The following is a 22,539-nucleotide window of genomic DNA, read 5'->3' as shown; positions in this document are numbered from 1 at the left end:
CCTGTGTGCACACTCCTGCGCGACTGTCGCTAGACTTCAGAGTCTCCTAGTGAGTTGCGCAACAGTCCGCCTATCAATTGGGCAACTTTTACTAGACTCAAAATTGCCTGTGTGAGACTGGCCTTAGAGAACCTTGTTTGACTAAATTATTTAACGTAAAGTTGTTCTTGATTTTGGCTGACATTATTTGGTTATACAAACTACTAACTCATATAGAGCTGCCTAAAAAGGGGGAATTTTATTTTGAAGGGAGTAGGAGCTTAGTCTAGTTGCATTTAAGCAGATTTTCACCCTTAAAAAAATAATACCCAATTTAAATTACAATCATTATTTGGGGCTTGGAGAACAAATTATTTATAGCACCGGTGGGTCTATATTGAAGCGTTAAGTTATTGTACAGTTAATGGTTACTCACGATAAAAAAAAAAACTGTCTATTTAATATTTTTATGTTATTTAATGGAGAATAAGTACACTGTTCAAGTTTAGCCTACTGGTTAATGGCTAGGCCTATATTTTGGTTGAATTTGACGGATTGGTTCATCCCATACCATGCTTTAATAATACACTAAAATTTTTTTTAAACATTTTAGGCCACAGAGAAGTAACAGATTATAGGCTACAGTTCATTCAAAGGTACACTTAACTTAAAAGTGGTGCCTAGCACAAGTCGCTGATGACTAGAGCAAATTCTATTTGTCGTTCCCTTCCGCTCATTTTCCCCCCTCGCCATCACATACAGTTCAGCCAAAGTTTCTGTGCACGCGCCAGAGCAGGTCGGGTCTAAGTGAGGGGGTTGGCAGGGATACTTTTGTGAAAACATTTATGTCTTGCTACTCAGTGTGACTCACTCACCACTAACCCAAACTCTGCTATATAACTGCTGGCATCTGAATGTTTAAATTCGGTTAGTAGCGACCCATCCGCACGCACAGAAGTTATGGCAGGACTGTACTACAGTGCTCACGCTGTAGGAAGACCCTGTGCGCTACAACTGATAAACACTATGTAGTCATCGCCGTTCAAGCTCTTCCTGGATCGTTACAAGTACATTCCCGCCCCAACATACTAGAGCTAAAAGCACACAGTTGTCCCATAAGCGTGTATATTCTCTGTACCGTATATTACTTCTCTGTGTTTAGGCCTAATATCTTCCACATAGCCTACAAACTAAGTACTCATTCTAAGGCCTAAAAATAATGTTGTAAGGATTAAATCATACAAGCTTTAAGGACATTTATAGCAAAAATCCAATAGGTCTCTAAGTTTGCTGTGACGGAAATGTTTCTTTTGGTTATTTCGAGAAATAATCAAATTCGGTTAGCTGAGACGTTACCCATACAGTATGGCTGTCAGCTGGGACTAGGCCTAAACTTAAGTTACATTTCTTGTGACTATGAAAGAGTGATAAGTTAACACTAATACCAAAACCCTACCCAGGCTGACGCTAACCGAAACCCCCGGTCTGTGAGACCCCATTTGAAAATCATGGACCCCGCTTAGAAACACACAAACCGAAACCCTGGGCCTGTGAGACCCCGCTTTAAAATACACTAACGCTGTGCTTCTGAGACGGGCATGTTATGAACAGATAGCCTAACCTGTCAAGGTCACCGCACCCACGCAAAATGAACAAACAATAGGCCTATATCAAAAGGTAGGGGAAGAAAAGGGGGAAAGGTATTGAGGGAATGGAATCCCCCAAGTGAACAATGTTGCCAACATGCATTTGTGAAAATTCCCGTGTGCCTGTCAGACAGGGATTTCGGTTATAGTGTTAACCAATGATAGAAAATAGGCTATGATAATTTTAGCCTAGTTCTAATATCTACAAGAGTCGCCACTAAAGTGGGTAACAATTTGCATCACCACCACTTCAGGTGTGGCTGATGCCACCATCTTAGCATTCAAGAGTCCTTGGACCATAGACGTTTAATTTCGTAAAACAATTAAAGAACTATAAAGAATTTTTTTTAGATATAGCCTCTGGATCGTTATTCAACATACGATCCAATTCATTTGATAGCGGAGACCTAGGTCAGTCCATTGTCTCATAGGCTACCTAAAACTTTAGTTTGCCATCTCTTACTTGAGATATTGTCGATTTGGTATAATTTGTAACATTGAACAGATATAAATATTTAGTTGTTTTAATTTATGTCTTTGTAAATATTTATATGTGTTCAATGTTACAAATTAGCCTTTACCAAATTGACAATATCTCAAGTAAGAGATGGCAAACTATAAAGGTTTAACTAGCCTATGAGACAAAGGACTGACGATAACGTTTCGACGTAGTTATAAGTCCAAGTCATGTTTTGGTTGCTGTGTTGCGTATTGTTCTTGTTGTTGTTGTTTACAAGTTCTGTAAGTTATATGCTTTATTGAAAATATATTTTATTTGGCATCTGTTTAGGCCTAGACTATGTATTTAGATGTACAAAATAATCACTAATTTAAATGACGAAGTAAGTAGAAGTGATGAGTAAGGAGTAAGTGATTTTCATTATTAGTATTTAAGTGATTAGGCCTAACTTGTTGGTTTTAAGTGTTTGTGTCAACGTTTTTAAGGTTTTCTGTAAAGGCAGTAGCTAGTCATTGTAATAGGCCTTAGTGAGTTATTATGCGACTATTCCTCTATCATATCTAACCCTTTGGGTGCCAGAAATTTATTTTGGCACCGGTACTTTCCGAAAAGTGCCAGTTTTTTTTAACTAGGCCTATGTCTGAAAAGTGCCAGGCTTTCCGTGGGAGCAAAGCGTACTTAGTGCGCAAGAATAAAAATCGTTGAAAGTATAAATTTTCATCCCAAAAGTGCTATGTACCGGTAACGATATATGTTGTCCCAATCGTATGAGAAATCGATTGAAATCATGGTTGTTTTATAGGCCTCTTAACAACCGAGTCAACCGATATGCCCATTAAAACTCACATGATCGAAAGTCGCGCCGGCCCGATATATCGTTGCAATGTATTTTTTGTTAAGACTACCGACTACGATATGATTGTGAAGTATTTTTCAGGTGTGTTATGCAAAACGATACCGGTATATCGTTGCGTAGCACTCAAAGGCTTAAATGATTTGTGGCTATACCTACTAAAAATTAAGTAGGCTATAACCCTCCGAGTGTCCATAGTTTAGGCCTTAATGTCCGCCTATTTTTGGCGCATTTGCAAGGTTTTATTAAAACGGATCTGAGAAGCTTAAAACAATGTTAATTCTACTGTTCTATATACCATTTTGTTTGGAAAATCATGGGCTTCAATATTATACATAAAACATAAGGAACATTTGTTTCAACAAATTTTTTTAGGCAAAAAAAAAATATTTTGGAAAATTAAAAAAAAAATAAGTTCGCGCGCAATGAAATTGTATAAATTATAGGCCTATAAATGTTTTAAAATAGCCACTTTGTTCTAAATTTTATGAGGATTACAGATATATAATAATATAAGGAAGTAGATTTGCAAATAAATAAGTTATGGGCAAAAAACAGATTTCAGTACATAGCGTTTAGCTAAGAATGCATAGCCTAACCATAGCTAGGAATCTGGCTGATAATTTACATCAATATCACTACCTACTTCTTCAGGATCATCAACCAGCACTTCAAAACCACTTAAATCTTCTTATAATGCACCACGTATATCACTACTTTTGATTTTTAACACTAAAACAATGATAAACGTAATAAAACACATCAGTCATCGGTCCGAGGGTAACCTACCTGTTTACAAATACGCACGTCAGCTGTCTGCTACAATTACGATCGGCTTGGAGAACATAAAGCGCTTAGAGACAGACCTCTGGAGAAAGCTTAGAATATAACGAAAAGAACGATACCAAACTCGATCCAGTTCAATCCAATTCAGTCAGTCATAGAGCCTTCGCCGTAAACGATGTTCGTGCGTCGAAAAATCGACGCGTGACACTACACAAAGTGTGTGGTGCGTCGATTTTTCGACGAGTGACGCTCGGAGGGATAAACCACTTTACCAAAGTTCATATTTTCTTTTTTGCTATAGGCTAATATTTCGAAATAGCTCATTCAGATGCTTCATTTAGTTACATATATTCATAAAAATATGGGCAGGTACATTTTTGAGGCCTATTTTTATTTTCTAATTTAGGCCTTTCCAAGCACTTTTAAGTTTAGCCCTAAGGTATCATAAAATGGCTAAGTTTTATAAGAACTGAAATTTATGCTGAATTATTATTATTATTATTTTTTTCTTATTATGATGTGCATGTAAGTTATTTAGTTCTACAAATATGTATCAAGATATAAGCCTACCTATTTTGCAAAGTAGATTTGTTATAGACCTAAAGTTCAATAAACATTGCTGCAAAATCTGCCTAAAATCGACGGACACCACAGAAAAAAAATTAGTGACACCAGGAGAGTTAAAAACGGATTTACTTTATACGATAACCTTGGCCGAGGCACAGTGAAGTGTGTGGCCATAAATGGAAATTTAAGTAGGTAGTAAGTTATAGGCCTATAAATTACCTATTCTAAGTTAGCCTAACAAACTTTGAAAGAATAGAATAACTCCAATACAGTTTCTTAACTGGGCTACGCTAAAATATTGATTGAAACTATCAATCCGATTAGGAGTAAACCTTCATGCGATTTTTTCACCATCAGCAAGTTTGGTTGGTTAGGTTAGGTTATGATAGTTCAATTTTATAATAGACATATTTTAAAATACTTATCGGTTATTAATCAATATTTTCAATTCAACAGTTTCAATCAATATTAGCGTAGCCCAGTTAAGAAACTGTACCCATCCGAAGACCTAATGGGCTTAATTCTGAAAAAAAAATTACCAAAGGCAAATAAGCATTCAGAATAGGCTTAGAAACACATGGGTTCATGTCCTAGCAAACCCATTTTAGGGACACATATGGTTGTGTTAGTGGGGGTAGGCCTACATAAGATAAGCCTAGGCTAGGCCTATGACTTAACATACATTTTACAGGCTAATTTAGGTATTGTGTTCGAATCTTCTAGCGAAAGTTAAAAAACCAAAAATAGGCCGGACTATAGTTTGAAGGTCACAACAAGTATTTTCATTCACCCATACTGCCAAGAGTTAGCACAAGAGCATCGCCTCATTTCTCTAAACCTAGCCCTAGATGACTACCCTAATGGGTTGCTAACAATCAGGCGATTTGAATAGACACTCGAGCCCAATAAATAGTGGGTATGATAATTAAACGAAATATAAGGATTCGAATAGTTATACTTGTACAAATACGTTTAAATAAAATGTGATGTAAAGTTATAATTTATTTCATCGCCACGAGGTCTACCAGCCTTCAGCCATGGTCTACGTTCGATGATGTTCGCACAATCTAAGAGAATAAAGCAAAGTAAGCTTATACAATTAATGCTTTTTAGATGTTAAACCTATAAAATTAGATCATAAATTATTCTAAAAACATGCTTAAATATTTGAAATACATATAAAATATAATAAAAGTTGTAAACGAACCTGAGGAAGCCATCTTGAAATGCAGCGCACGAGAGAGACAGAGACTGGGACTTGATGAATAAGAAGATTATTGGTTCTTCTTAAAACGATTTTTTTGTTCTATTAGTTTGTACAGTACTAGATAAAACTTTATATTATACTATATGGAAATAGTTACACTAACCAGTTTAAAATCTTAATAATTGAATTTAGCTGATTTTGTAGGTTTGCTGAATAAATTGAGACTTTTCAAAAATATGTTTACCAAATTTATAATATTGTTTTGATTTGGATATTGCAAGGTGCAAATTTTAAAGCTAAATAAAGGTGTAACTGTGTCCGAGTTATTTAATTTAAGGACGAAGGGTACCTAATGCATGTTAAGGTACCCAGAAATTTTAAATCCATCATATCAACCTCAAAACACTTGAATAAACCTCGTGATTTTGTTCTTAACCAATCAGAAAGATAAGCTTGGTTAAATTATAAACTACACTAACTCTCAAGCAAACACTTGGAGTTGAAGAAAATCGTATGTCAATGTCATAACATTTTTGAAGTCCCCTTTGTTAGTAAAGTTGTGAAATTTGTTATGACAACTACCTCAAGCAAATACTAATAAATCACATAAAATATGTTAAACTGCCCATCAGACAGATATTTTCAAAAATATGTTTAAATAGCACGCTTTAGTAAATAGTTTCTTTTATTGAAAGTGTAAATGTATAAAAATCAATGTTTCCTCATTGCGACTGGCGCAACCCCACGCACATCTTAAACTATAATAGCTAAAGACTACGATAAGAGCTAATTTTTTCAATAATATTTTTCCTACTTCAGTCACCCTACAAAGTGGGCTCCCTTGCACAGATTATAGTACAGAAAGTCTTACTTTGGCGCACAGTTTTTACTTTTGTGCACACCAGTATTCCAACAAAAAAAACAACGCAAAACAGCGTGCTTTTATCATATATGCACGTAATCCGTGTACGCTTGAAAATAATTTGGCAGCTCAGATATAACGACCCTAACAGCACCAGATTTCCATTGAATATTCAAAGTGGTTGAAATATGTCTACAGATATCCACATGTAAAATATATTTTTAAAACATCTTATCTAAGAAATCTGTAAAATATCTGTTTAGATACTCATTAGATATTTAATAGATATTAAAAGTTTCACAGTATATAATGTTTAGATGCAATGTTAAAAAAATATTGTACATATATTCAGTACTAGATATCTACGAACACATATCCTGTAAATATCAATCCTACATTGACGATTGGAGATTGATTATAACGACGATAAATGCTGATAAGTGTATTTGTTTCATCAAGAATATTGAATGTTACAGTTAGCCTAATTAAAACACAGGATCTAAAGTCATCCAACAAATCAACAAACACTAATCAAACTAAAACTAATTGTAGTTTTTATGTGGTTATTTTGGTAGGGTGAATTATAGTATGTTGTCTCCGTTACCCTAATCCGTGCTACGCGTTAAAAAAATCAAATAATTTTAATCAGCCCAAAGTGGACAGTAAATTGCATTAGCGATGTTTACGAGAATGACTACACTTTTCCAAAGGGAGTGTTTCATTAAAGTCAAACTATTTCAGTCAGAAGGGAAGAAATGTGCATTACACCAGGTAACACGTAAAAAACAATACACAACGTTTCGGGATCTGTAATCTGATCCCGTCCTCAGGTGAAAAAACTTAACTAACACATTACAACTAACAATACACAAACGCCCAACCTAAGTTGGGATACACCACAGGAGGTAGCAGTCAAAAATATGCACTGTATAGCAGTCCCAAGTCATGATACAACATACAAATAATGACCAATCACAAAACACTATAATCTATAATACCCCCGCCGCGGCAAACCTGCAGACTAAGCGAATTTCAACTTATATGATTACATTTTTACTAAAACATTTCCATAAATAAGACATATTTATTCCCAATTTAAATAACATTAGATTTAACAAGTGCTTAGGTTTGCTGCTACGGGGAAGGTAAAAAGTGTTTTTTACCATATGTCAATAGTATAGGATGAAATAAATAAATTTGCAAAATTTTATCAATATATATCCATGAACAAGTAAACTACAACAGTTTTCATTTTCTCCATAAGATTAACATGGGAATTTTAAATTACACTTTTTCTAATTTTCTCCGTGACTGTTAGGCATACAACAGCGCTTTAATATACTAAATTATTTTTTTTAAGCTCTACAAAATGGTTGAGAGATAAATTGCAATTTTTTTTGTTTTTAGGGTAAAAAATGGGAAAACCCTTGTTCCCATGGTCCGATTATGCCGGTTCGCGAACTCGTTCGAATAAACGTAAATTTACACGTTTGTACCAAATTTCATTAAAATCAGATCATTTTTGCTCGAGTTATCGCGTTAACGGACACATATATAAATAAATAAATAAATATATATATATATGAATTTACGGATGGTGTTTTTGGTCTCTGGGGACCTCAAAACAAAAAAGTAAATCGGTCCCGGGTCTAGGTGTTACCATGAGACCTACGGTAATAGCTCATTCCCTATATGGAAATTCGCTAAAAGGTGTAACGTAAAAAGCTCACACAATGGAACACTAATAGCACCGTTCGCAATGACTCCACCTAATTCCTTAATTACTCGGCTATATATTAACTAGATGCATTTTCTTATAAGAAAAAAATATATTATTACGAATACATTTGGTTTAAAATGTAAAACACGGCCTCCAAACGCTTTGGGGTTCGTCCGATAGGTTGCGTCATAATTGCTGCGCAGTGCTGCTGATATCGGCACAACTGTTAATAAGAACTGAATAACTGGCATAACTGAATAAGAATCTGTTACATAATCATATTATAATGACCTACAACTTTATAATAATTAAAATTGGATTTTTAGTGGTAGTCTGTATTATGCATTTGATTGCGGCGAAACCCCAAGTATTATATGTATTTTGGAGGCCGTGTTTTACATTTTAAACCAAATGTATTCGTAATAATATATTTTTTTCTTATAAGAAAATGCATCTAGTTAATATATAGCCGAGTAATTAAGGAATTACACTATTATTTATCAACAATCCATACGATTTTCGAAAAAAATAGCTGTGCGATGTAGATTTTAGCGAATTTCACTATAGGGAAGTAGCTATTACCGTAGGTGGCACGGTAAGACCTAGACCCGGGACCGATTTACTTTTTCATTTTGATGTCCCCAGAGGCCAAAAACACCATTCGTTCAAATTTTTATACATGTATATATATATATATATATATATACGTCCGTGAACGCGATAACTTGAGTAATTTTTGTCCGATTTTGATGAAATTTGGTTTAAAGGTGTAAAGCGGGATAAACTTGAATGAGTTCGCGAACCAGCACGATCGGACCATGGGAACAGGGCTTTACGGGGGGTTTTATGGGGTAAAAATTGGTTTTTCTCACTTTTGACCCTCAAAACACAAAATTTCCCGATTTCTCTTTAGACCTTTTTAAAGAGCTTAAAAAAACAAATAATTTAGTATATAAAAGTATTTTTGTTCGATTATTAGTAACGGAGAAAATAAAAAAAATTGTAAATTTAAAATTCCCATGTTATTCTTATGGAGACTATTGTCAAATGTTGTAGTTTGCTTGTTTATGGATATATTTTGATCAAACTTGGCAAATTTATTTATTTTGTACTAAGCTATCAATATTTTTCTCAAAAACACACTTTATTACTTTCCTTGTAGCAGCAAACCTAGGTACTCGTTAAACCTTATGTTATTAAAATATATTTAACTGAAAATCAATTCAGACAAATGGAAATTCGCTTAGTCGGCAGGTTTGCTGCGGCGGGGTATTGTTAAACTTATTATTGTTATAACTTTTTTATTAGTTAAGATACAACTTTTTACCCAATGACCTTTTATATTGGTAATATTTTTTGAATTAAAACTACGTTTTAACCGATGTCCTATCTCGTACCGTTCTCGAGCTACAGTCGTCTCGATGCATAGCGCGTTCCGCCATCTTTGCCCCCCTCCCCCAAGTTCTCGACCACCTGAAAAGTAGGCGACATGCGTATTTTTTATCACCACAGTCCATATTACAACTATCAGCAAAGATATTTGATATTACTTCTTTGCGACACTCACAAATTAATTCTACTTTCGGTTAAAAAACTACACGAAAAGTCCATTTTTACATATTTTATACAATAACTTGTTTATTTATAGAGATACGACCCCGGGCCCAATAACTATTATTTTTGTCCACATTTTTAGAATTCCAACGACGTTTTAACCGATGTTCTATCTTTTACCGTTTTCGAACTATCAGCGTTTTAACGCATAGCGCAAACCGCCATGTTTGCCCCCTCCCACCCCACCTTATCGACCACTTTTGAAATAGGCGACATACGTAATTTTGATCACCACAGTCCATATTACAATAATCAGCAATAACATTGCGTACTACTTTCATGCATGCTCAAACCCCCTCAGCTCCTGGACTAACCAATGAGACTGATGACATCGGGATCAGATTCCAGATCCCGAAACGTTGTGTATTGTTTTTTACAACCGTGATGGAAAATGTCCGCAATAAACCTTTGAACAACATAAACTCACCATCCCCAACAATGAACTTCAAACAAAGAACACAAGTAAGAGCCTCGCACAATCCAAAGAAACCTAAAAAAAAAACTGTTAAGCCGTTCCGTAAAAACATCATACCATTATTGACTTTGAATGCATGATTAAACACCTTTTTATAATAATAATAATGCAAATATTTTCTTTTTAATAAAAATCCTTTAACTTATTTGAGGAAATTGTATTGGTTGGACAATTTAAGGGGAAATTTTAACTAATCATATAACAATTATAATAACATTACTAATGGTAATTAATTAATTTATAATAACATGAATAAAAAATGTCTAAGCTTCAGGCGCTTACAGTTAATTTTATTTTAACCACCTATATTATTGTAAGGGAACACAATTTTTATCCCAGGTTAATAAAAATGCGGCCTTTCCAAAAATACCCTAAAATAATTACTACTGCACCAAAGTTTTATTCATTTATTAATTTTAACGGATATCTCCATTTTACAAAATATATACAAACAAATAGTACAAAACACAGGATGGCTTATAATGTAACATCCCAGACAGCACAGAGGTATCTATAGAATATATTATAAACATTTCACTCGGATATTTAAGATATCTATAGATGATCAATATCCAGATATTTATATTTGTTAGATATTGTGAAGAAGATTAAATGTCACTAATTTCAACTTTCAACAGATAATAGATTTACAATATCTTAAGAACTTCTAAAACTGAATATTATCATTGACTTTATATCTACACTTTATAATGTAGATAGATATAAAGTCAATGATATTATACAGATGGGGGGCCACCAGTTGACCGACAAGATACTTGGTCGTCTTGCCACTAGACCGTCTTTTTTAATTAAATAGATAAATACTGAGAACCAGTACGTCGACAAGTTATTTCATCGTCAGTCCAGTTGACCGGCCTGTAAATCTAAATTATTATACACGAGAAACCAACTTGTCGTCAATCCTCCCGACCGACTTACCACTTGCTCGTCTTTTAGGTGGGGATGTGTTGAGCGGCAGTGCCAGCGGCGCGGGCAGCTGTGGAGGGCACTGCAGGCGTACCAACTTCTGTATCTTGTAGCGGCGGTTTTCATTCCGACGATTTTCAGCTATCACAATGCAGCGGACTAGCGAGGTCCGCAGCATAAAAATGCAGCTATTTTTATTACGTGTAATTGTTTGTTTCTCAATCGATATTTTGTTATACACAGTACAGTGAATATAAATAGGCCTATATTAGTTTACTTCAATGAAATAAATGTTTTATTTAGCTAAATAAATAAAAATACGCCGATTGAACAAATAAAATTGTTACAGACAACAGGAAGTCCTTAATATGATCAAAAAAGTGTTTATCTTTATTAAAAAATTACTGAAATTTGTAAACTTACTGCTGGCGACAAGGGTGGTGCCATGCATAGGTTTATCAATAAATAAGATAAACATGGACAACCTTATGCAGCTATAAGTCAGGACACATTTGTAGAAACATTAAAATGCATAACCAATTTATGAAATATGATAAAATATTTACAGGAAATGTTGATTACTGTATATACATCGTGAGTATCTCCAGCAGTTACACACTGGTGATCTTTGAGTTGACTCTTTTAAACTCATTGAATATTACTTTTTTCGTTTTGAAATAAATTCTGTAATACTTTGAAATTGCTCGAATTCGAGCAACATGTACACGAGTTTGAATATTAAATTAACTAACATATTTATGTAATAGGAGGGTCAAATATTGTGAACAGTGGTGAGGTAACTACCGTTACATTTATTCAATTGAGAGATAAATACAAATTGATAATACCGGTTATTTAAAGCTTTGTTGTCTATTTTTCCCTCTCTTAAAAAAATAAAATAAAAAATGAATTTAGACTTTTGGTGACATTAGTTTGTACTATTTCTCCTTCAATGACACTGCTGTCTTGGTAAGCAATACTTATCTCGGTAAACTATTTATTTGCTGAAGTGCACAGTGTGCTACTTAGCCTGAGAAACATCTTTTGTTTTATGATTTTGTTGTAGGCCTATTGAAAACCTTGTCTAGAAGGAATTCCCATTGCCTGTGTTACCGGGGAGAAGTTTTTCTTAGTAAAGTCTGTAGACGTCTTCGGTTTTACCATAGGTTTTACACAGAAACATGTAATTATAATTGAAGAAGTACATGTTTTATCCTCTCACGTTGTTGCATGGAAAATACTATGGTGATTCAATTCTGTGTACTTCAATTGTCTAACTGGCCCTAACTGACGCATCCTTGTTCTTTTTTTTACTAAATAATGTAGTCTTTACTTCCGTGGATCTTTGCGTTTTATTGTGTAACTGTCCTCAAGTAAGTCTGTGTTCTGAGTAAGTACTTCAAATGCACGGCACTACTGTATATTCAGATTTTCTAATGAACTAATATAAGGATAAAAGGAGTATAGACATGTATGTATGACAGAGTATGTCTACTCCTTTTATCTATGGTACTATTTCCAAGTTCATCTGGACGACCCTGCAAATCGTTTCTAGTAAAAAAAAATTATTTGGTTTATGTTTATGAACTTGTATGAGTGTTGTTAACTAAAGCTAAATTCACATCAAATTAATTAATTTAATTTATTTTAATAGTATTTCTAATTAATTTCAGTTTTAAGAACATATAGTAAATAAATCCTTGTTGAAACGGCTGTACTATCCATGCAATTATTGTCAAACTATATGTTCAAAGATTCCTGGACGGCAATGTTATAATACTAGTTGGAGCAGAGGTACTGGATCTAGGGTTAATACAGTTTTGTGACGTAAGGTATATCACTGCAGAAGTAGTTAGCTCAAGAATTATGACGCGGATGACAAAGATTGGTAGTTTTTGCTATAATAATCAAAAAAATTATCAAACCCCAAGTACATAAAATCATTCACAGTTTTTTTTTTCACAGTATATTGAATAGCCTGCAGTTAAGTTCACTCTAATGAAGAATATAGACGTGGCCAGAGTTCCAAACTATTTAAGTAACAACTGTTTACATGAACTGTCCTAGTGTGCAATGTACTTATTGAATTTTCATTAGTAATATATCATGGCTATATCGTTTATGTAAAAGTATCAAAAGATAGTAAAACGAAAACGAAACAATCAACCAAGACCAGTGACCGAAACAAGTGTCGAGCTGGTGGCGCCGCGCCTACCTCGGGATTCCCCGAGGGCATTAATTCATCTTTGAAGTAACACCGGTAACACTGACTCACTGGCCGACACGGATACCCGCCTACCACCCCCTTTGTGTCGTCACCCTATGACCACCGGTCGGTCGGCCACCCATCCAAGGAAACTCTAGACATCGGCGGCTCTTTGTCGTTCGTTGACCAGCGTATTTTCTAGAGTTGAATGTATACCCTCACTCACACCAGGGAATAAGTAAACTGTAGTAGTTTTCTTGTTTATGAAAATATTTGCATCAAATTAGAAAAAAATCATTTATTTATTTATAAAATGTTATTATTTTACACAAAAAAACACACTTTTACCCTCCCTGTTGCAGCAAACCTAAGTACTTGTTAAATTTATTCTATTTCAATATGGAATAACTGTGATATTTTCAAGAAGTCATTTTAGTGTAAATCCAATCAGGCAAATAGAAATTTGCTTAGTCTGCAGGTTTGTTGCGGTGGGGGTATATTTCGTCATAAACCCTTTTTTTCCACTTAAGAGTCTTCAATAGTAAAGTGGCAACTAAAACGCGACTCCAGCGACCCAATTCTGGCGGCGCTCTAGAACTACCCGAAGGCCTTTTCCGGTATTACGCGTGCCGCATCACACAAGTAGTTTTCCCGCGCCCCTATTCAAACGCTTGTAGGCGAAGAAAAAGAAAGCGAGTTGAAGACCGAGGCTAGGTCGACCCGATCGACTTCGACAGCTGTTTTACTCTCTCTCTCCCTCTCTCTCTCTGTCTTTGGATGTGTAGGGTTGGCGAGGGTTGTAAAATTGCTGAAAGTGAAAGGGACGTGGCTGGCGCTACGTTCCTAGTTTTTGGCCTCTTGATGCTAACACTGGGTCGGCTATACTCGAGATCAAACAACAGCGTGTGTTTAGTACAAAATTGGGTCCACAGTCACATCTATCTATATCTATCTATCTATATATTAATAGGCAAGCATGTTTCTTTAAAACCTTTTTACTCAGCTCGTGTGCATCGCAGAGAAAATCTACGCATACCGTTGGAAAGATATTTTCCTGTAGAAGTGCAGAATCCCTTTAAAAATTAAAATAGGCTCAAATATAAGCTCAAAAAATTAATTTGAAATTTTAATAAATTTAACATGGGCTTTATGGGTTGTCATGCTGGTTACGAAATAACAACGAAATATAAACAGACAATCAAAACAAATGGAAGAAATTCCAATCACATGTTTTATTTACAGCGTGGGGTGAAAATAGAGAAGCCTGAACCTTTTTAATCCCCATGTTAAAGTTGTCAACAGATTTTAATTAAATTCGTTGTAGTTGGTGTGAGCCACCAGCAGACTGCGCTGATCTAAATGACTAAATTTATGTCTAATACACGATGTTTTTACCAAGTCAAACTTTTTGAATGAGTTATAGCAACTGTTATGACCTATCAACTTTGTCAGTAACAAAAAATAAGGTATGTAATAGAATTTAAGACACACTTTAGGTGTCTTAAAAACACAACTAGGCCCCTACATGTTTTTAATTTAAAAAATTGTGATAGCTGGTCCATATAAATGGGATGTATACTTCAGTATCCAATAGTCAATACGTATACATTACATGTTTTTGGTCGAATTTTCGACCACTGGACGACCACTAGTACTTATTTAATACGCAAGCAGGATTTTTGTGACAATTACTCATCCGAAACTACTGAACCGATTGACATGTTTTTGGTGTCATTGGAAAGAGCGTAACGTGAAGTTGTGCAGGAAACTTTCTTTTTAGGTAAATAATTAGAGAGTGAGGCCCTGGGACCCTTTAAAGTTTCGTATTTCTCCATAAGATTAACATGGGAAACAAACATTGTTTTGAAACTCCAGCTGTTGTCAGGAATTAAATATTAATAATTAATTGCTCCCCATGGAAGCATGAGAGTTCTGTAGAGTTTAAAGTAGCCTACACCTTATTGTCTACAAATTGGCTAAATAACTTAGGTACAGTACATTATAAAAGCTGACAGACTTTTTATGTTGACTTAAATTGTAAGCTTACCATTTCCCGTCCATGGGCAGTTTGATAGTTAAAAAATAACCCTTTAAACTGGAATAGGACTGTTATGTAAATTGTGAGTATTTCCATTAGTTAATAATCTTTTAGTTGACTCTTTTAAAATCATCGGAAATTATGACTGTTATTAGTTTTTTAACAAGTCATTTGTTTATATGTAACTCCTGTACTTCTTTGCAATTGCTCGATTTCGAGCAACATGTACACTAGTTAACCTATAATTTTATACAATAGCTAAAATATTCCACATTCCAACCAAATTTCTGGCCGAAAGTAGTTTTTAATTGCATTTTAATTGAATGATTTGTAACGAATCTAATTAAACCATAACTGTGGTTAATACTTGGGACTAACAATTAAGGGACACTAGGTTTTAAATACTACAAGTGCAGAAGGGCACGGTACCCATTCGAGCCGTGTCCATATTTTGTTAAATTAATAGTAGTTTACAGCAACTGGATAAAAATTTTACAATATTTATGTAGAAATATGTGCATGATTTAGAAAGTCATTAAGCTGGAAAACTGCAATATACTACAGACTTTTCAGAGAGGTTACGTATTCATTCAGCTTAGTGAAAACATAATATAGATACGTATACAAATAAGAACTTGAACTCTTTGAGAGCCATTGAATGTTATTAGACGAAAAGGGTTGTGCATGTTTACTAGCGCTACTCAGCAACAAAAACCATTTAATTTATCTCTAAAATGTATATTCTTAAAGTGCACTGAGCAGCAGCCTAAAAAATCTATGTAACTTACCTATATAGTTACAAAATACTCAAACTCGCATTGTGACATTATAATTCGGCTAATATTTCTCCAACAGATAATTCATCTACAGAGAAGAATTTTATTGTACTCTTACCGTGTCTAATAACATCCAAAGACAAAAACCTTGCCTAAAAATGGTACCTGTCTTAACAAATTATTTGCAGTGGCCTATATTACGGACCGTGGCTCACTGGTTGGTAACATTATTGAAAATAACACGACATTTTGGCTGCAAAAATGGCCCAATTAGTAAATACTATTTAAGCAGCTACTGTCATAACAGAATGGTCATATTCCTTTTAAACTAGATCACATCATCCTTTATAAGATACGTTGATTAACAATGCATGTAAACGTCAATAAATTACGTAACAGCCAATTAATATTTTTGCTTTTTGGAAATGCCAAATTTCTATGTAATTTCCATTATTTGTTGCCAATGAAGCCACACACCCATATAAATGAGAAGACCCCTAACAGTTCAAGAATAAAAGCTAACTTCACTTCAAGTATATTCCACTACACCTAACATTCCGTAGAGAGATTATATTGACATCTTTATGAAATTGATAAGGCTGAGACAATTAACTGACATCCCCCATGTCAAGGAACTCCAGTTTTAACAGTAACCCCACAACCAATTAATTTCTCAAAACTGTGCTAGAGGGTTATTCATTGGCATAGAAGTACGATATGAACTGACGCGACGTGACGAAGGAAAAATCAAACTTACGCTGTAACTGATATACCTTCCTTTAAAGTTAAAACATGTCTTCCCAACAAACAGATATATATTTCAAATAAAATCATAGATTAATATGCATTAGGCTACACTGATGAAATCACGGAAGTGTTTAGCTACAAAAGATCCACCAATACTATTTTAATACTATTTAAAGGTTCTTTCAAAGGAAGAGATACCAGATTAACATATTAATAAAAATTCCGATTACGTACAGTATGGGAAATATTTTATTCATTGAATGATCAACTATATTTGGCAACTAACGCAATTAATATCATTTTAGCGAATTTCCCATATAGGGAATAAACTATTAACGTAGTACTCATGGTAAGACCTGGACCCAGGACCGATTTACTTTTTCGTTTTGAGGTCCCTAGAGACCAAAAACACCATCCGTTCAAATGTATATATATATTTAAACATAAATATACAGGTACATATTTATATATATATTTTTGGATTGGTTTTTCTATGATTATTCTAAAAAACTCCCTCCAAAAAGTTAACATAAAACAATATAACGAATAGAGACTAATCACACTATAACAATGGAACAGTTCCAGAATTTGTGTAAAACTGGTTTACAAATTTTTATACTGTACTGTATATACAACTTTATTTTACTTGGGGTTTTCTACGAAATAAACTAAAACAAAACTATAATGCGACAAGATGGTAAGGTCATAAGAATACTAGAATGATAAAATCGTCCATAAAACAACTACAAAAAAAAAAAAAAAAAAAAACTAAAAACCCCGCCTATGCCGTTTGAGTTCCAGTAGGGGATGGGACTGGTTCTGAAGACTCGGAGTTTCCTTGTTTGTTAGGCATTTCTAGGAAGAGGCACTTTCTAGTTTACAGCCCCAATGTGCGGCTGTTTAGTTTGATCACATTGTTGCCGCCCTTTTCGGGACACTAAATCATAATCTCTACAAAGGCAACACACAACACTACTAAACTTACCCATATTCGAAACAGATGGCTTTTAAAAACATTGGGCCCAATCAATAGATTTTAAAGTACAGAATTTAATTATGACATTTAATATGATTAAAATCTAATCTCTAATTAAATTTTAATTAGAGTACAGGTAAAATAAGCATCGCAACGTAAACAATGTCAAGTGTAAGTATTTTATGACGGTTTGCTAAAAAAATGTTAATTTAAATGTGTTAAAATTTTGGTAGCATGAACTAACGTTTCGGAATCCAGACAGATAACGCAAAACTTATACAGTACGGTATGACATCAATTCTAAATTAAATGTAACATGACTGTAAAAAATAAGATGGGACAACAACGATAATTAAGTTGTAAATAGTGATTTTGTGTTGTCTTCACTTGATGTTGATGTTCATTATCTGACAAGGTTTAAGTAATTTGTTTCTGTTTAGTAATGTAAAATGTGACAATGTTTGATTAAAACACAAGTATCAGGAGACCAAGCTTGCTCGAGGTGTCAGGTTATTTCATAAGTAGCGATGCATATTTGGCTAAATACACTCTCGCCAATTCAGTCAATACAAAAAGACTATTTTAATGCCTATCGTATTTCGTATTCGTATTTCAGGAGAAGACCTCTCGTTCATCTTGACATGCAAACACTACGTAAAATACCTTCTGGGCCGTGACAGACAGACAGACAGAAATTGAGAAAAAACACTAAAAGCTTTTTAAAGTATAAACGCAAAAATAACCGAAAATAAATAATTCTGAACAGTGTACAGACAAAACTCTAATTTTATTTGTGATCAACTACCGTACATTAAAGTAAACAAAAATCAGCTGTGTGTGGTTTCTAATGCTATTCTTATGGAGACAATGTTACGTTATATATAATTTTGTGTTGAAATTTGGGGAAATTAACTATTTTTCCCGCCGTCACGGGATCGAGTCCTTTAATTTGAGCCCTCTCCCGTCCTTCTACGACTTCCCAGTCACCCACAATTTTGAGGTAAAGACCCGCGGCTTACGTAATAACGTAATTAATATATAGATATGAGGAGTCTACTTGCATGGTATAATGTACCAATCGTAATAGATGAAATGATTGAATCCATTGCTAAACAGCTGCTTATTTGCTATAGCAGAATTGAAAACAAGCTCATTTTGATAGGTTATCTATACACAAAACCTTATTCGTTTTCTAGTTTAGTTTGTTAATTAATGATGCATATGACGAAAAATATAGTTCACCACACGGGCAATTTTCAACTCTCGCTCATTTACCGACCTCGGCTTTGCCTAGGTCGTAAAACTTGACCTCGGGTCAAAAAGAGTCACTTGAGGTCCTAGTGATTAAATATTCTAATAAGATAATTGTTTTGACGCTAATATGCAGTTTGTAACAACTGTAAAAAATAAAGATGTTTGAGTAGCCGACCCTGTAAGTCAACATAAAGTTTAAATGAGTGTTTTAAAGTTTGTTTGATATTTATGCCAATGTTAGTAATTAACAATGTTTAATATTTAGAAAATCATAAAAAATCTTACTTTAATAAAAACTATTGTTATTGTAGGCGTACCACTATCACACACTGTACACTACTGCAATGTCTTGTTTGTGTTTTTATGCCATATATTAGGGTCTTTTGTCTTATGTATCCTTTTGTGTTCCTTGTTCACTTATAATAAATCAACATTAATAATTCATTATAATTAACAAGGGAAATCTAATTTTTTAACACCTTTTACAACTAAAATTAAGTCTATTTGAATTATTAGCCAGCTGTACACTTTAATAACCACAGTATTATGTATTCGATATTGTTACTTATGCATTGTAATTACATTTTAACGTTGGTCAATTTTAGGAAAGGGTTTGTCAATCATTAAATTTTAAGTTGTTATTTCATGACAACGTAATACGAAGTTGACGTACCACTTTAGCATTGCTCTGCATTTTACCCAGAACTGAAAGAGTAATATTTTTTTTTATTACAATTAAATAATATCTTATGAACTGCCATGCTGTAATAGCTAGTTTCTGGCGTAGGGCTATGGGAGTAATAACACCCTGGATGCCCCAAACTCGTGCCGATTATTAAGTATTGTGTGAACCCAAATCAGCTATTATTATTTCTTTTTCTTCGCCTCCATACTAGGTACATGGCTAAAACCTTCTTTTGCCGTGGTGTTAGCATCGCAACTACTGAGCCACAACTGAACAGAAAATAATAAATATTCAGGCGTGAATAATATTCTAATTAATAACTATAAACTTTTTAAAACCTCATACCATCAAAAGAGTACTAGTTCCATGTGTATAGTACTAGGAGCAAGGTAATAAGAAAAAAAACCTATAGTTTACCCAAGAATTGAGAGTTTTAAAGCAGGAAAGAGCTAAAGACCACCTACAGTGACAGTTCCATGTGACGTCAGGCCTCTGCCAGACCATAGGACACTACAACATACAACCATGATATGAGTCATGATGACATACTGTTTTTTTGGTCAGATATTGTAGAGATTTAAATCATATACATTGTATACTTATTCCCATACTGATGGGTTGAGGCGTTCGAAAGTTATGGGACTTTGAAATCTCAAATTTAGACAACTTTCTTCACCCAGAAAATCATATTTTCAGTCTTACAGTATTTTCAATTAAATTCTCAACAGTTGTTACAATTTGTCCTCTTGATTTAATGTTTAAAGGTATTTCAAACCTACATCCTTATTCCTTATTAAGTAAAATTCAGAGACATGCCGGGAGACAGCTACAGTATAGTGTAAGAGTTCCTTATCTATTATCAGGCTCATGTAACCTATATCCTTGTCCTTCTACTGTCTGTGCTGTAGTTTGGCCAAGTTCATACAGCACAGGTCAGTTTCATACAGCACGGACAGGATATAGGAATATTCTCAAGTCATTAATTAAACAAGCCAAGTACAGTTTTTTCAAAAATAAAATCGAAGATGCAGACGGAGACTCCAGAAAATTGCGGCACATCGTAAATAAGGTTGCAGGACGTCCAAGTAGGAAGAAAAAATTCCCAATAGAAGCATTCTGCGCGCACGATGGCACTGTCACCTCTGACCAGATAATAATTGTATGCAATAATTTAGATTCAATTTAATTATTAATTAAATTAATTTAATTATTAATCATTCCCTAAGACTTTTGAAGCATGGCTTTGCATGATTCCATATTCACTTGACATTTCGCACCCTCCAACTTGCCTCCACTTCCTCTACGTCGTGGACCTGTTTCCATCATTCCCTAAGACTTTTTAAGCATGGCTTTGTATTATTCTATAGTTACTTGACATTTCCCACACTGCAGACCTTTTGCCCTTGCAACTTGCCTCCATTTCCTCTACGTCGCGGACCTGTTTCTATCATTCCCTAAGCCTTTTTAAGCATGGCGTTGTATAATTAATTACACAGTCACTTGACATTTCCCACACTGCACACCTTTTGCCCTTGCAACTTGCCTCCATTTCCTCTACGTCGTGGACCTGTTTCCATTGTTGTATATTTCCATAGTCACTTGATATTTCCCACACTCCAGACCTTTTGCCTTTGCAACTTCCCCTTCACTTCCTCTACGTCGCGGACCTGTTTCCACCATTCCTCAAGCCTTTTTAAGCATGGTGTTGTATATTTCCATAGTCACTTGATATTTCCCACACTCGAGACATTTTGCCTTTGCAACTTGCCTCCACTTCCTCTACGTCGTGGACCTGTTTCCATCATTCCTCAAGCCTTTTTAAGCATGGTGTTGTATATTTCCATAGTCACTTTATATTCCCCACACTCCCAGACCTTTTGCCCTTGCAACTTCCCTCCACTTCCTCTACGTCGTGGGCCTGTTTCCATCACTCCCTAAGCCTTTTTAAGCATGGTTTTGTATTATTCCATTGTCACTTGATATTTCCCACACTCCAGACCTTTTGCCCTTGCAACTTGCCTCCATTTCCTCTACGTCGCGGACCTGTTTCCATCATTCCCTAAGCCTTTTTAAGCATGGCGTTGTATAATTCCATCGTCACTTGACATGTCCCACACTCCAGACCTTTTGTCCTTGCAACTTCCCTCCACTTCCTCTACGTCGTGAACCTGTTTCCATCATTCCTCAAGCCTTTTTCAGCATGGTGTTGTATATTTCCATAGTCACTTTATATTTCCCACACTCCAGACCTTTTGTCCTTGCAACTTCCCTCCACTTCCTCTACGTCGTGGGCCTGTTTCCATCACTCCCTAAGCATTTTTAAGCATGGTTTTGTATTATTCTATAGTCGCTTGGCATTTCCCACACTCCAGACCTTTTGCCTTTGCAACTTCCCTCCACTTCCTCTACGTCGTGGACCAGTTTCCACCACTCTGATACGTCTCAGGAAGCAAGTGATACAAAATATGCCACAGAACATGAACAAGACGCAAGTGATACAACTTACTACAAGAGAGCTCAATGACGAAACTGACGAAAAATCCAACGCAAAACCTGGTACATATATATATATATATATATGTATATATATGTATATACTAGCTGTTGTACCCGTGCTTTGCAACGGGAAGAGGACACAAAATACAAACATTTTGATCTTTACATTTGTTGTATAAAAAAGTTACACATATAGGCTACCACTTTTAGAAACAAAATTTGGCTGCACTTTTAGTATCTGTCCTACACTCATAACAATGAAAAA

The 22,539-nt window shown here is 34.8% G+C and overlaps 1 protein-coding gene across 2 annotated transcripts in view; it reads right to left on the bottom strand.

Moving 5' to 3' along the window:
- Window positions 1-5,557, bottom strand: part of LOC128997935 (eukaryotic translation initiation factor 4B) — a 66,014-nt gene extending 60,457 nt beyond the window's left edge. For both annotated transcript variants that reach the window (XM_054423781.1, XM_054423782.1), the window contains exon 1: window positions 5,499-5,557. In XM_054423781.1, coding sequence (XP_054279756.1) covers window positions 5,499-5,511 — 13 coding nt within the window. In that variant the 5' untranslated portion in view covers window positions 5,512-5,557. The remainder of the gene's footprint in view (window positions 1-5,498) is intronic.
- Window positions 5,558-22,539: the final 16,982 nt, after the last annotated feature.

Source organism: Macrosteles quadrilineatus, unplaced genomic scaffold (genome assembly GCF_028750875.1).
Source record: "Macrosteles quadrilineatus isolate MER2022 unplaced genomic scaffold, UCM_ALF_1.0 Scaffold_7__1_contigs__length_78375512, whole genome shotgun sequence".
Lineage (NCBI taxonomy): Eukaryota > Metazoa > Arthropoda > Insecta > Hemiptera > Cicadellidae > Macrosteles > Macrosteles quadrilineatus.
Note: the sequence above shows the minus strand (reverse complement) of the source record. Positions and strands in the feature narration are given on the sequence as shown.